The sequence below is a fragment of the Heliangelus exortis genome, chromosome 7 (genome assembly GCF_036169615.1).
Source record: "Heliangelus exortis chromosome 7, bHelExo1.hap1, whole genome shotgun sequence".
Taxonomy (NCBI): Eukaryota; Metazoa; Chordata; class Aves; order Apodiformes; family Trochilidae; genus Heliangelus; species Heliangelus exortis.
In genome coordinates, this window is record NC_092428.1 from 14,357,522 (window position 1) to 14,372,864 (window position 15,343).

General features: G+C 39.0%; 2 protein-coding genes across 6 annotated transcripts in view; one reads left to right on the forward strand and one right to left on the reverse strand.

Moving 5' to 3' along the window:
* Positions 1–9,619, forward strand: DNAJC9 (DnaJ heat shock protein family (Hsp40) member C9). Of its 2 annotated transcripts, XM_071748931.1 has the most exons (6): positions 1–243; positions 329–469; positions 680–934; positions 1,693–1,776; positions 2,792–2,919; positions 9,492–9,619. In XM_071748931.1, exons 1-5 carry the CDS (start codon positions 64–66, stop codon positions 2,909–2,911), a joined length of 780 nt encoding a protein of 259 aa, XP_071605032.1. In that variant the 5' UTR covers positions 1–63; the 3' UTR covers positions 2,912–2,919; positions 9,492–9,619. The 2 variants fall into 2 exon arrangements, with proteins under 2 accessions (XP_071605032.1, XP_071605031.1); XM_071748930.1 differs by lacking the exon at positions 9,492–9,619 and having other exon boundaries at positions 2,792–4,143.
* FAM149B1 (family with sequence similarity 149 member B1) overlaps positions 967–15,343 on the reverse strand; it is an 18,233-nt gene continuing 3,856 nt past the window's right edge. The window contains exons 6-15 of one of the 4 annotated variants that reach the window (XM_071748911.1): positions 14,744–14,914; positions 13,156–13,343; positions 12,783–12,913; positions 12,176–12,229; positions 11,594–11,706; positions 10,738–10,944; positions 8,854–8,980; positions 8,400–8,525; positions 7,759–7,822; positions 967–6,051 (exon numbers count right to left, since the gene is read on the reverse strand). In XM_071748911.1, the coding sequence (XP_071605012.1) occupies positions 5,978–6,051; positions 7,759–7,822; positions 8,400–8,525; positions 8,854–8,980; positions 10,738–10,944; positions 11,594–11,706; positions 12,176–12,229; positions 12,783–12,913; positions 13,156–13,343; positions 14,744–14,914 (1,255 nt within the window). In that variant the 3' untranslated portion in view covers positions 967–5,977. Of the gene's footprint in view, positions 6,052–6,986; positions 7,097–7,758; positions 7,823–8,399; positions 8,526–8,853; positions 8,981–10,737; positions 10,945–11,593; positions 11,707–12,175; positions 12,230–12,782; positions 12,914–13,155; positions 13,344–14,743; positions 14,915–15,343 lie in introns of those variants that run through there. The other 3 variants (XM_071748913.1, XM_071748912.1, XM_071748916.1) reach the window with 3 other exon arrangements.

The following is a 15,343-nucleotide window of genomic DNA, read 5'->3' on the forward strand; positions in this document are numbered from 1 at the left end:
AACTCTCGCGAGAGTCGGTTGGCGCGCGGCGGCGTTCGGTGCCGGTGTGCGGGGGGCTGCGGGATGGGGCTGCTGCGGGACTGCGAGGCCGCCTTTGGCTCCACCGACCTCTACCGCGTCCTGGGGGTTCGCCGGGAGGCCTCGGCCCAGGAGATCCGCCGGGGGTACCACCGCGCCTCGCTCCGCGTCCACCCCGACCGCGCCGAGCCCGATGCCAAGGAGGAGGCAACGCGGCGGTTCCAGGTGAGCGCGGGAGGGAGGGAGGGGAGGGGGGCGGCGGCCGCTCACCTGTCCGCCTGACCCACCCGCCGCTCCCGTGTCCCCCCAGATCCTTGGCAAGGCCTACGCCGTCCTGAGCGACGCGGAGCAGCGCGCCGTGTACGATGAGCAGGGCACGGTGGACGAGGAGGGTGAGGCGCTGCGGGGAGAGCGGGACTGGCAGGAGTACTGGCGGCTGCTCTTCAAGAAGGTGAGAGCCGGGCTGGGGGCAGGGAACCGGCAGCTGGGCCCTGCAGGGCTCACCTCAGCGGGACGCCCACCTCCTTTTTGGGAGGGGGAAGCCCCTCTTTGCCGTGTTTCTCCCTTACGAGCTTTGTGTCAAACGCTGTTTTTTTTTTAATGCTGTATCTGAAGTCCTAAGTAAATTCTGTAACTCAAGACGTGTCACCTCTTGCTCCAGATTACTGTAAAAGACATTGAAGATTTCGAAAAGAGCTATAAAGATTCAGAGGAAGAGCTCGCTGATATTAAAGCTGCATACATGGATTTTGAGGGTGACATGGACAGAATAATGGACTCCGTGTTATGTGTGGACTATACAGATGAACCCAGGATACGGAAGATCATAGAAAAAGCCATCGACGATGGAGAGGTTCCATCCTACAAATGTTTTGTAAAAGAGTCTAAACAGAAAAGGACTGCAAGAAAAAGGCGGGTAGGTTATATCAATCAGGGACCAAAGAGAAGTATTATTTATGATAAACTTTTAATCTCCTGTGGTAGAAACAAATTAAACTGTTCTTAAGAGGAACGTTTGTCCCAGGGTTGCTGAGTCACAGATTTTGCCCAGTATCTTTGTCTTTCACACCTCTGTTCTCCACCCACCAAAGATGTGAAAATCTTTTGAACTGTAATACACTGTCACCTATTGCTTCTTTATTTCATTGTTATACACAACGGTTTATTACAGTTTAGCATGTCCCTGCCTTTCTTTACAAAGCCATGAGTTGCTGGAGTTTACAAGTGTACATGGGATGGAAATACTTGCATGGATGCAAATACAATACCAAAATGCTTGCCTTCTGGCCTAAAGGGACCTGATCTCTAACCTGGGTTTTTTTAGACACTGTTTAGAATATAACACACGCACATCGCAGTAACCTTTCTCTGAGTTGAGGCAAATTTAATACCTACTAGGACAAAAAAAGGGGGCTGGAGGGTGAGAGGGATGGGAATGAGCATCTCAGCACTTTCAGCACTGTGGAACAGCAAAAAGCTGTCTTGGTCTACCAAACTGGGGAACCAGAATGGGTTCTCTATTTGATCTCTCATCTGTGGCCAAACTCAGAAACTGTTTCCTTGAAGCTATTTGTGTATAGATGAAAAAAAAAAAAAACACCAAACTTGGCAACTACTTTTAGACTGTCAAATAATGTGCAAAATACCTTTCTAAAAAATAGTTTGCTATTTTAGGCAGAGAAAGAAGCTAGAGAAGCAGAAAAGACTAAAGAAGAACTAGGCCTTGGTGATGAAGATGACTTGAAAGCACTGATTCAGGTAAGGCTTTCTGTATCTGTTGAAGGTAGTTAAGTTACTGGCTTACAGTTGTTCTCCCTGAGCATCTTTGTATTTTGGATCTGTGCAACCCTTCTGACCATAAAGGCTTCCTGAGAATAAAATGCGACCTTAGTGTTACTTATCTGTGTGATTGAAGTGTCAGCATGGTATGGATTTTATTACCCATGTCTTTAAAAATTATTGAACTTACTCAAACACATTTATCCTTACTGCATATACACAAAAATTTTAACTTCTAGTTTTAAGCCATTAGATAGTGTTAATGACTTTCTGAGGGATTCCATGAGACTATGGAAGTTGACAGTCTTCCAATTTTACAGCTTGGGAATCAAATAAGGAAACTCACTGTTAACATTCCCTTTTTCAGAACGTTTCCCATTTCTTCTTTCTTACTGCCTAGTGGGCTTCTTAGAATGTTCATGCTTGTCATGGTTTGAGTGGACCAGGATAATTTTTGGTACCAGTATGTCTTAAAGTCTTTAGGACACTGAGGGACCCAACAGGGACAGAACACAGAGGGGTCAATATTCCCTCCCATTTCCTGCCCATACAAGTCAGGAAGACTGAAAGCCCACGGGGTCATCGAGATGGGGCTGTATTTGTGTGTTTGTTCCTTACCCCATCTGTTACTGCACTTCTGTTCTAGTAAATGTCCTCCGGTTTTTGGTCCACCCAGACTGCAACAGTGCTTAATCATTCCTCAAACTGTAATAAGAGTTTTGGGCTTAAGCTAGAAATTGTTTTGCCTATCTTAACCTTATGCTTTAAATTTTTATAGCCACTTGATACTTCTAGAAGGTAGGTACAGAGCCAAGTATAGAAGCAGGCAATTCTGCTTGACAGTACTGTACTTTATGTAGTTTGTATTCCCTGCTTAATATATTTCAAGATTCTATGTAGCTATCTAACTTCAAAAGATTAAAAAAGAATAATCTGTATTGGGAATTAAAAAAAAGCTTTGGTTTTGTGATGCTTTTTTTTTTTTTCCCTCTAGAGAAGAAAAGAAGATAGAAAAAAGGAAATGGATGACTTTTTATCCCAACTGGAAGCAAAATATGGGAATAAGGGTAAAAAAGGAGGGAAGAAGGCAACACCTAAGAAAGGAAAAAAATAAAGAACTGTGTAGGTATCAATTTGTATGGGAACATGCAGATTTGGGAGAATTTCAGAATTTTTATGGACTACTGTTTCGGAGGGTGTGTACATTAACTGTGTGACAGGGAGGTATACAGAACACATAATGAACAAAGACAAAGCATTGTGATTCTGATGTCTAAAATTCTTGTGGGTGCTCTTGTGTTAACATCAAACAGATTTTAGACTAAAAGCTTTGTTACAGTAAGGATGTGGTCTGATGTTTGGAACTGTGGTGTTCGTATATAGAACTGTGTTGAAGCACCTTCCTTCCAGACACCTAATGCTTATTAGTACAGCTGATGTTAAAACAAAGTAATCCCACACCTGAGAGTCTTCAGTGGTGATTACTATGGTTTCTGAGTTGGAAACCTTACCTTTTTGCTATTCAGACATTTCTTTTGTAATAAACCTTCTTGTGTTTTTAAAGGTCTTTGCACTTAAGCTGGAACAGGGGTTTTTCAGATATTCCAGTGCTTTTATAAAGATACTTGGAAAATTGCAGATTTAATAAAGGAAAGATGGGGTTTTTTTTCAGAATACTGTGCTATGTTGTTTCTCTAGTCCTCGTTACATTTTCTAAGTAGCTGTTTAAAACAAAGATCATGTCAATTGATCTGGTTTAAGAAAATAATATCTACTTCTACAGCAACTGTAACTATAGCTATATTAACTGGCATCACTGCTGATTATGCCAAATTAGCTGTGACAAGTAGTCACTGTTAGTAGTAGTGACCACTTAGTTTGGTCACTCCTTGTGGTAGATGCCTTAGGAATAATTCAGGACTGCAGCATGTATGTGACTGTGCAGAAACTCTCTAACATACTGAGGTGAGATAACAGAATGGAGATGATTTGGTCTATTTCTAGGGTTTGTGATGTCCCATGACAAGGAATTCAAATGTATTGCATCACAGTCACGTGGTGAAGGGACTACCCCTCAGGGTGATGAGCTACCTCCCTGTATTTGTCAACACTTCTGTTATTTCAGACACTAATTGCTTCTGGAAGATGTGCAAATATTTTGGAGGGTTTTACTTCAGCTGATTTTAAACCCCATGATGTAGAGTGCAAGGGTATGAATTTGAAGGACAACCAGTTTCCAGCTTACTTTGTAGCTCAAAGAAATGAAGCTGGCTTTATTGTGAATCATTCTGCAAGGGCTTATGAGCCACAATGTGAAGAGTTACTTTTGTAGTGAACATCCTTACTGCATTCAGGACTAACTTTAATAGAGCTTTCTGGGGGACAAACTAGAGGTAGATGGTAACTGTTCTTCATTTACTTGGCTGCTTGCAAAAAATCACCCTGATTCTGAGAGAGTACAGCATATCTTGTGTAGCCTGTGACTTGAATGTTAGTTTTAGTATGCAAAATAGATGCCCAACAGCCCAAGAGAAGTCTCTGGTTTCAGCCATTTGTACAGAAATGAAATTCAATTACCTTACTAATGCACTAACATTTAGGCAATAAAATACAAAACTAGAAATCTGTTCTAGTTTATCTGTGTATTTTTATAACTTGTGCACTAGGGCTACAGAATACTAACCTGTCCCTGAGGAATGGCACTGTTACAAATGGGATGCTTATCTCCAATTAGCTTGAGATAATTAAATGACACACTCTACAATGTTCCCATAGTCTTTACTGTTAAAAAGAAATTGTATTTTGAAGAGATTTAGTGAATAGAGTGAACAGATGCCACTCTTTAGCATCAGTTTATCTTTGCAACCTTAAGAGGCTTAGATTGAGCCCAGAGCTTTTTTTCCCTTCTAGAAATGCAAAGGAAAGTCAAACCAGTTATATTTGCATGGTTTTGCTTTGCTTTCTTTCCTCTTCTTGGGGAGAGCATGCTTGGATCAACTGGACTCAAGCACTTCAATATACGTTAAAAGTTATTATTATATGTATGTACCATTGACATTTGATAGACTGTGGAACTTCAGATAGGGGAGCCACTTCATAAAAAATACTAACAGTTTTTTTCATTAATTGTTATTTGGAAAATATTAATGACATTTAGAAAAAAAGAGGTCCCCTTTCATTGGATTTTAAAGGAACAACTGTTTTCATACAGTATCCTATCTTTGGTAAAAAGTGTCTTTACACTGACTTGCAGTCTGGTGTTTACTGCTTGGGGAACAAGACCTTCAACTAATCATTTATTTTGAGAAGCTGGTATTTCATGGTTTTGTCTTACTTGCAGCCACAAGGGCAACTACAGGGATTATCTCCAGTGCACATTCTCACACAGTGCAGAACACATCTACTAACAGCTATGCTGCATCTGTGGGTTGTGGAACTATATGGCAGAGTGCAGAAATCTTGTAAAATTGCAGGTATTTTCAGCAAGGGAGACTGACCTATTCTGGGAAATTGCCAGGCTTTCTTTAAATACTCTTACTTGCAGTAAGAAACTCCTTTTTGCCTCTTAAACCTTTGTTGGTCTCTGAGGAAGGGGTGTAGGTACAGACCACAGGGTGAGTCAGTGGTGTGCTGCCCATAAAGCTGTCAGGTCTCTGCCGGTTTCTGACCGTATTTTTACACCACTGTGTAAATATCTGCTGCAATTACTACAGGATTCCTAACTTGACTGAGTTGGAGAAGCAGTATCATGATCACTGCTTGCTTTTGATAGCATAATATTGTTTTAAACATATTTATGCTTTAAGAATTTAAAATACTACTGCTATGGAAGGTGCGATTCATCTTTTGTAGAGCTAACGGAAAAGGTGGCAGGTTCTGCAGTACCTGCCTGTAGCAGCATCAACCACTCACAATCCAAGAGCAGGAAAACAGCAATGACCAGTTTGCTAGATTTTCTAGGAGTCAGGCTTCATTGTTTACTGGAATGTAACTCTTTCTACTGGTAGAAAATGGAATGTTAAACTATACCCCTCCCAATCTTTGGCAGCTGCTTCTTAGATTTATATAAAAATAACTCTCCATAAGAAAGGGTGTTTGAAAACTCTGTAAACAGCGTTGACACTGCTGAGGAGAGGTGGTTCATGACTCTGGAGATGTAGAGGTACTTCTTTGTGGCATGTCAGAACCCCTGCTTGTTTTTTGTGACTGATCCACTTCGACTGTGGGCTTTCACAGAGCCATGCAGCTGAAGACCTAATAGACACAGATCATGCACAACTTTTAAGACTTCTGCAAGGTATTAAAACTAAATACCAAACACATCTCCTTTAGCTTAAAAGCAAAATGCATCTTCTAGGGCGTTTCATTCTTATATAAGTGACTGGCCTTCCAAAAGGCACAAAGTTTGTGCTTCTGTATTTCCTACATGCAGGGAACTTGTGTTCCTTGATTTCTTATGAAGTATTCCAGACTACAAAGTTCTGGTTATTTCAGTCCTTTTTTTTTTTCTTTTGTTTTTCTTTTTTAATACAGCAGTCAATAGAATTCAGCTTGCATTTAAAGATACTAAGGTGCTTTCTTTTGCAGAAGAGCAGGTATTTTCATTTCAGTAGGAACACTTATTTCTTGTTTAAAAATGTGTTAGTTCAGTTGCGTGCATTAACTAAACTGAAGCTGCCTCTGGTATCATTTATAATAGTGGTAGTAGCCCATTCAGCTATTCAGAAAGCTAAAAGACCTCTCCCATCCTCCAATAATCACCCACATACATGGGTGGTTAACCTCTGCAGCTTCCATTAACTCTTCCTGCTTGTTTGTAAATTTTTATACTGGAAATTCACAGACAACTCCATAAGGAATCCTAGAACACTGCTGTGAAAGGAATCCAGTGTGACTTGTCTTGACAGACCTAGTTTCCCAGAAGTGCCTCTAATGCCCTGCTCTCTGCCACTCTTTCCAGGTGACTCTTGGCTTGGCATTGAAGCTAACAGGGAGTGCTAAAGGTGAACTCAGCTGAGACCTATACAGATGGCATTCAGAAGCACTCCTCCAGGGCAAAAAATTTAACCTTCTCCTCTGAAAAAAACCTCTCTTTTAACAGACTATACCAACTCTTGTGTGTGCCATAAGTTCAAAACCTAAATTTTTGAAGGTAGAGTTGAAATGTTTATTTCAACACTATGAAATTAGTCTTCATATATGGTTCAGAATAGCTATGCAGTCACAACCAGGGTTGTTCTGTGGTTTTTCTATTAACTGAACAATTTCAGGAGATGACTTTGCAGTGAAGGAAAGGAAACTGGGAGGAAGAGTACATATTACATTTGCAACAAAAATGCCTTCATGCTGCCTCAGTATTTTGATCAACTAAAAATATATAATTTCAGGTGAGGTTCCTTTCAGGTTGTGCTGTTACTGCACAAAGTTCATCCAGTTGTTACAGAATAAACACTACAAGCTTATTTTGATTTCAGAGCATAAATGTGAATTGTACTGGTACAGTTAGTGGCTTCAAAATACAGTTCTGAGTTGATCAACTGTAATTCTAAGATCCAGTGCAGATCTCTTACAGATACATAGTAGATATGGTGTGGGGTTTTTTTTGACATAGTGCAATTTCTTTCAGTCATATAATTGAGCAGAAGAAAAATCCTTGGACAGAAAGTAGTTTTAAATTGGGAACTGCTGCTCTTAAATCTGATGTGAGAGGCTTTGGGGGCTTACTGTATTAAGCTTGCTTCAATGATTTAAAATACTAGGTGGTAATAAGAAAAAAACAACCCACTTATACCAAAACATACTCTACAAGCAAGTATAGAACTTGTATAATGGAAAATTAAAACATGAAATAAAACTTTGAAAAACCTCTTCAATATAATTTCCTATGTAGGAAATACACCCAATACGTCCCAAAAGCCTACTTGTTGCTTGATCTTAAGAAATTCTGACTGATGAACATACCTGAACCTGTTGATCCTCTCCTGTAATCAATAACAGTGCAAGAACGGCGATGCTGTGGATCTGGCTGGAAAGACAGTTCAGGTTATTCATCTTTGCATGAAAATTCTAAACATCAAGATTACATTAAAAACTACTTAAGCATATGTGTTTAATTTGTAAGATGTTTTAAAGGCCCAAGCAGAACTTTCACAAGTTTAACAAGGGTTAAGTCAACCTAAAGTTCAACTACTATGGAGCAGGAAACACTTTTATAACACTCTTAGAATGATCACTGAGCCAGTTAAAGCCATTCTCACCACTTTGGAAATTGTTCTTTTTCAAAATAGATCTTAGAAAGTTTGAGTACTTAGCTGGTAAGGATGTTGAAATTATATACAGAAAAAAACCAGCAGCTCTTCAAAATCTACAACTGAAATTATAGGCTTTGAAACAGACAAAAATACTTTGTTAGACAAGGCAAAGTATCAGTTGAGTGGGGGTTTCAATAAATTAAACCAAGAGTATTTGATAATGAAACAGACTGGACTCTGATAGTACAGCAAACTGTTATGTCTCAAGCTTGCATTTTTTGGCCTATGTTAATTGTCAAGGCACAATATTCAGTAACTCAGGATGACTTCCTGTAATTTACTGTGCTTTACCAGGAATGTGTTGGTTGTGTTAGGCTTGCAGACACGACCAGGTAAGAAAAGCCACTCCTGTATCTGCTGGTGGGTATCTTCTTGGGTTGTCACACTGTGAGCTTGACTGGAGTTCCTTCGAGGTCTCTGCATTGAAGAACAACAGTTTTGACTTCTTATTATTGCAGTGGTGTATTTAAAATAATTAGCCTAGGAATGAAAGCTAATTTTCCAAGTTGATCATTCTCTGTCTACTTGAGGGGATGAAAAAAATTCTGGCATTAAATGGAGTTAAAATTAATCAGCTTTGGCTGATGCTGTCATTCAAAACTGATACAACAGGGTTTTTTGCATCTATTTCAGCTTCTATCACAAGATAAGAAATAAATTGGAACTTTTAGGTTTGGTAATCTGATCAGCAGTGATTAACATTTTAGACTATTCAATAATAAAATTAAATTATTGTGCCTATTACCATTTGCCTCTGGGATCCTGCAGTGCTCACGTGCTCTGCCACACTGGTGGCAGCAATAGGTGGTAGGAGAGTATTTCGGTTCAGCAGCAGTGGGGAGGGTGAGGTCAGCTGCTCATGTGCAGTCAGACTGAAATGCACCAACAAGAACAGAAAAAAAATTCAGTTTCAATGGCTGACGTTTTGTAAATGTCAATGAAAATTTGTAAATATTGTTTGGCACTATGTAGAAAAGTCATGTCAGAACTAAGAGCAACAACAGAATTTTGCTGGAAGGTGCAGGTGTTAGGGCTGACTCTTGGAGATGAGATGTAAAGGAGTTCTGCAGAGGGTGAAGCTGGGCAGAAATCTTTTTCATCTATTAACACAAACTTCTAGGGTTTTTATGTTTATAATATGTTTTTTTAATATTTAGCATATAGGCTAAGTGAGTCTGAGAACAAGTACCCCAGCAGAAGTCCTAGTAATTGGCCTATGTAAAAGCTGGTTGTGGCCAAAATACACCTTGTCCAGTGAACCTTGAAGGAGGGTGCTGGGTGGTGGTTACTGCAGCATAGAGGTGTGTGCATATACATGGTAGAATCTTGTCTGCCTGTGCCAAGACATGGAGTTATTTTCTGCTCTTATTTCATATCCTTTAGGATGAAGTGCTCCTCACTGCTAACTTCAGCCTAACAACTGAAGAGAGCCTAGACAGCAGACAGCAAGCCTAGAAAACAGCAGCAACCTGTATTTTAAGCAGAGCAAGTAAAAAGCTACATAATACAAATGGATATTGTGGCTCTCACTTATTACAGGCATCATAAAATGTCTGGGGGTTAAACAAGGCTTCCACATTCTTCATATTTTGAGTATCTGAAGAGGTGCAAGAGGCTTTTAGAAGCCTTCTAAAGGGAGCTAATCCAATCTAATTTTACAAAGTACAAAATTAAGAAGGAAGAATGTAGAAGTTTAAGTCATCTATTTTCTAGATACAGCCCTTGCACTTGAAAGGTGTCTGTATATTACTGTAGGTTGGAGAAGTGCCAGAAATGTTCAAGAGCACTATACATGTTCTGGAACTGAATGAAGGAAAGATATTCTTTAAGAATACATTAGAAACCATAATCAGCATGTTTAAAAAGATGTTCATAGTGCTCTCTATGTACATTTAAACATATATGATAATGAAGGGTAGATGTTAAAAATTGTTAAACTGATCAAAGCCCCTGGAAAAGGAACGTAAGCCAAAACTATTCCAAGTAAAGATATCAGTTGTGAGGGGCCAAGGAACAAGTCTCCAAACAGTGCATGACACAACAAGCTGGATGAGTTTCCAACTGCAAAACTGGAAGGAACTCCATTAATTTACAATACATGTGAATATAAAAGTATATTAAACCCTGCACTGTAGTTCCTGTAAATCAGATCTGTTATGCCAAATAAAAATGAGATATTCTAGATGTAACTGTGGGTTCACTGAGTTCCTTTAGGAGTCCTTTGGTAAGTCCTGATCTACCTAAAATAAGCACCTTCTTTATTGCCTGGTCTGGGCTAGGACAGCAACAAGCAGTTTGACCACCAGTTAAGGTCATGTTGAAAACAGGCTATTGAAAAAGAAAGCAGATGTCAAGAAAGAGAAGGTGGTATTTGCTTTGCTTGTACTGAGGTTTGCATTTTTCAAAACTAGCTATGTGTATGATTTATTGAATCACAGCTTGTAGCACAGTAAACATTAACTTTAGCAACTTGGCTTCCTCAGAGGAAATTGTGCTTTAATGGGTAGTTCATTTCTTGAATCAAATCATTATTGTTCTTTCTGTTCAACTGAATGCTTTTTGTAAGCTTGGTTCTCTAAATAGGTAAGATACACATAAACTGGCAGTGAGAGCTGCTTTTAGGACATACAGTCGAGTTCCCCTGAAAACATCATCCACAGACCCCGGGGTCCCAGTCCGAGAGTGGCTGGTGCTGATGGGATGCAGGGTACGTGGGGGAGGGTTTCTCCTTCTTGTGGCTCGTGACAAGGATGATGTGCTGAGCTCTAGAGGAGGATTTGGCCTCGCCCTGGTAGAGGAGATGGTACTGGAGCCTGGGTGTTTGTCATCCAGGTCCCTAACAGAAGAATCACAGAACAAAAAGAGGGAAGTCAGCATGGCTGGTAACTACCCTGTTACCAAAGCTCTCATCCCCAGGTGATGACTCATCTACTCGTATTATGTGTGAATAGAGATGTGTTTAAATTTTTTTTCATATCTATATCAAGTAATTTACTGGCAAATTAGAAAAGAATAGGGGATGAAAAAAAAGTCCATCTTTTTTTTTTTTACTGAACTATCAACTTCCTTATTTCAGATTTAATATAAAAGTAAAAATTAATTGCAGAACAGATCTAAAAAGCCCCTGTAGACACCACTTTTCACACCTATAGCCTTTTCACACCCGTAGCCCAGATCTAACACAAGTCCATTTCTAGGAACTGGGAAATTTGGTTTCTCAATCACATTCTGAGCTTCACCTCTTTTCAGGATGTCATTTAGTGGCAACAGTAGTGCCTCAGCCATTCACTACGTGGTAAACCAGCAGCAATCAAATAGAAAACCTGTACTAGAAGTATCCTGTTTCATGGAGGACAAATAAATAGACAAGGAGGAAAGTAATTGATAATTGCTTTCTCCAGTGTAGAAAGTTGGAGTGATTGGGATTGAACCCCTTTCACTGTGAGAGTGGCTCTACTTTAGAACAGACAATCTCTAGTTCTTACAGTGTTTTCTCCACTGCAGGCAGATTCCTTTGCTGTAACTGGATCCCATGTATCACCATCAAGCCATTCAGATTACGTTGAGAGCCACTACTTGACCCTTGAGAGAGAGTCACCTGAAAGTTTAAAAAATAAGTGAATTACTAAGTGGCAGAGGCATCCACACATTATTAGTAGATTATATGCTTGTAAATAATTTTCGAGGAAAGAAGTTAATTTCTTCCATGACACAGATACATATGTAATTATATTATTTCCCCTTTTAAGATCAGCATCTTTAGCACTATATTTTTCTTGCAAATAAGAGTGCTTAGAAACTGTATCCTACCTGTATCCTATGTCTGTATCCTATGTCATACTTAATATTTTTTCAGTGAGCTTCTCATTTGTATGATACAATCTTCCAGCAATGTCTATAATCAGAAACTTTACAAGCTGAATTTCAGTCTATGTTGGTATGTCAAGAATAGAGCTGTAAGCTCCCTTCCTGGAATACAGACTGGTCTGGAAAAAACATCAAATTCCACCCACCATAATGACAGCAAATAGAAAATACCAAAGCTTTAATCTCTCCAGCATACATACTTGAGGTGTTTTTCTCCTCTTTTTGCTTTTGCAGCCGCATCTGGTTTTTGGACACTACACATACAGTAAGGGGAACACAAGGAAGAGGCAGGGGTAAAGATAAAGGAGAAAAATAAAAAGAAATAAGACGGGAAGATCTGAATTAAAACTGAATGAACAGATAACACTTTGGTGCTCACTAAACAAGAAGCAGATCATCTAAAGCAGATTATACAAAGCCAGTGTCTGAGAAAAAAAACTGTTTTGCAACCGCACTGAGATTTGTCCTCTGTTGTCTGGTAAGTTAGTTGTAAGATAAGATACCAAGAACAGGACCTCACAATTCAGTTTGAACATTATTAAAACGTAGAAATAACTACAGAATTAACAGTCACCACATGACTGTCCAATACATATATAAAATACTCAGTTTTGAAGAGAAAAGTAAAAATTAAATTGCGCAACTGGGGAATAATAGAACTTGAAGTGTCAGAAAGGACAGACAGCATTCGTACCACATCCAGACTAGGTCTGTATCTGAGCAGTCCCTGACGTATTCAAAGCTGTTGGCTTAGGTAGTGCTGTATTGATCTGTCCCTGCACAAACTAACTGGCTAAAAATACTTACCAGATCTGATGTCACAGAGGGCATTTTATTTTGTGGCACACGAGGTAACAACGCTGGCAGAGGTTCAAGCTGCAGAGGGCTTCCAGCATCTGCTCTGATTGTTTCTACTGGAATGATGTTTTTCTCATCATCTATGCAAAGCAACAGATAATTCCTGTAAATACCTACTCGTTGGCATTGCTAGTTGTGAACAGTGCTATGAATACATTTTTTTAGAGTCCTCTTAGATACGAAGCTCTATTTAATCTTTTGAAGGCAGCTCTCACACTGCCATCAAAATAACTGTTTTCCCCTCTGAAGAGATTATTCCCAAATACCTCTCTCATTGCATCCTTGCAAAGTTAAGTAACTGAAATCCCCTTTTGAATCTTACCAAAGACTGACCCTTCCCAGTGCCTGCAGATTAATTCTTCCATGCAACCCAGAACTTCACTCCACACATCATCAAACACAAATGTGAGCACAGAATCCTTCATGCAGGAATATGGAGAGATGGGAGGAAACCCCAGTTTCTGTCTGCCAGAGGAGAGTCCTGTCTTTCTCTCTTGCAATTCTTCCTCCCTGTAAAAATGTGAGCATTAGCTGTACCATGAACATATTTTGTCTCCTCTATTTGTTGCATTTAATTAACAGGATTATCACTGCATACCTTGGTTTCCACGTATAGAATGACCACAGATGATACTTCAAGAGTAATAAATAATTTACCAAAGAGATCAAAGTTCCATTTAAAAATAAATATTAATAGTTACAGTGGTATTTGTTCATCACATTGTTAGGCTCCATATCTAATGTCACTTCAGAACTCTGAAGGGAGGAATGGCTGGTTAATGCTCTCTGCTAACTGCTCTCTGCTCTCTGCTAACTGCTGCTCTCCCAGGCAGGAGGTGTTCAGGGAACAGACTTGATTAAAATCAGTGAGAAAGGACAAAAAAACCCATAATTCACAGCAGCAAGTGGCCTGTGCTGCAGACTCTTCAACAGCACAAGAGGTATGCTGAAGTGTAAAACCTGGAAGGCAACTGCTCAAAAAAAAAAAAAAGTTCATCTCCCAAAAGAAATTATAGAAGGGAGAAAACAGTACTGATGCACATTTATTCTGGCTTTCATATCTACTTTCTGAATTAGTATTTAACATTAAAAAGCTAGAAACCTTGAAAAAAAAAAAAAAAAGCAGCAGCACTAGAAAAAGCTATAATACTTCTACGATTATTTTATAAAAATAGCAATATTGTTTGCTGCAGCAATGTCTCTCTGCCTATTTGGAACTCATGGTCCATGCATATAAGTGGCTTTACTTACTAAAACAAATTAAATAGTAAGCAACAGACAGTACCATCCTGAGCCCTTACCCAGGCCATATGTTCATATTGTTGGGTTGAACTAAGTAAAGGGACAAAAAGAATCCTCTTTTTACCACTCTTAATCCTTTCTTCTCAGGATAAAACCAGTGGTAATTATTTTTTGACAAGCATCAAATACACTCTAATTCTTAAATTACCACAGAAGATCTGGAAAGATAAAATTCTACCCTAAAGTAGAAAATCAAAGCAGTACACTGCTAGTGCATAACAAACAACAACTATTTGACTTAGTATAAAATATAAATGGCATTTAAACAGGTTTTATTAAATATGTTAATACATAGCACACTGTTAGTCATGATGGAATGATTAAACCAGGTACAAAAATAATTATGAAAAATTACCCAAAATAAAAAAAAAAACAGAAAAATCATCTAGCAAAATGAAACTTCTAGGAAATTGATTCGGAGAATTCCCAGTGCCCTAGCAACCTCAGGCTTTTGGAAGCTCTCTGGAGGAATGAAATATTAAAAAGTATCAAATACTTTACCAACCACCATTAAAATCATATCTTTAGGTATCTATATAAACTGTGTATTTAATAGCAAAAATTTCAGTACACTGGCACTAGTTGCTACCTTAATATTCAATACCTACACATCTCTGCAGTCAAATGCAAAATATTCCTCCATTGTGCCTTCAGAGACAATTACTCCATCTTCACCTTCCTCACTCTCTGGAGAACACAAGGTTGGAGACTTGGAGTGGTCAGCCTTTGTGTGAACGGGAGTAACAGGAAGAGGCACCTTCTTGCCAAAAACACTAATTCTGAACAGGTGACAGTTTTCAGAAAGCAGAAATGAAAATATGAAATGAAATGTTATTCTGCTTCAAACATCAGCATTGGGTGATCTGAGAGATAACATGGTAGGTGGACCAGCCAATTATGCATTGCAGTAAAAACTGCTTTGGTTTGGATATTTTTAATTCTTACAAAGGAACTTGAAAACTTCATTTAAAAACTGCTAATTAAAAAACCTTCTAAGACATTAAATAATAAAACTCATACCAATGTAGTGCTTTGTGGGTTCGAAGTACTATACAGGTTTAATAGAGTATTAACAATAAAACCAGCTACAATACATTAATTTTCTTAAGAAGCCACCAGCAGCAAAAGTATTTCTATTTACTGACTGGTTTACTGTAGTCAGTAAAGCACAGCTACGGAGCCTTAATATTCTCAGTGTATTACTTTTA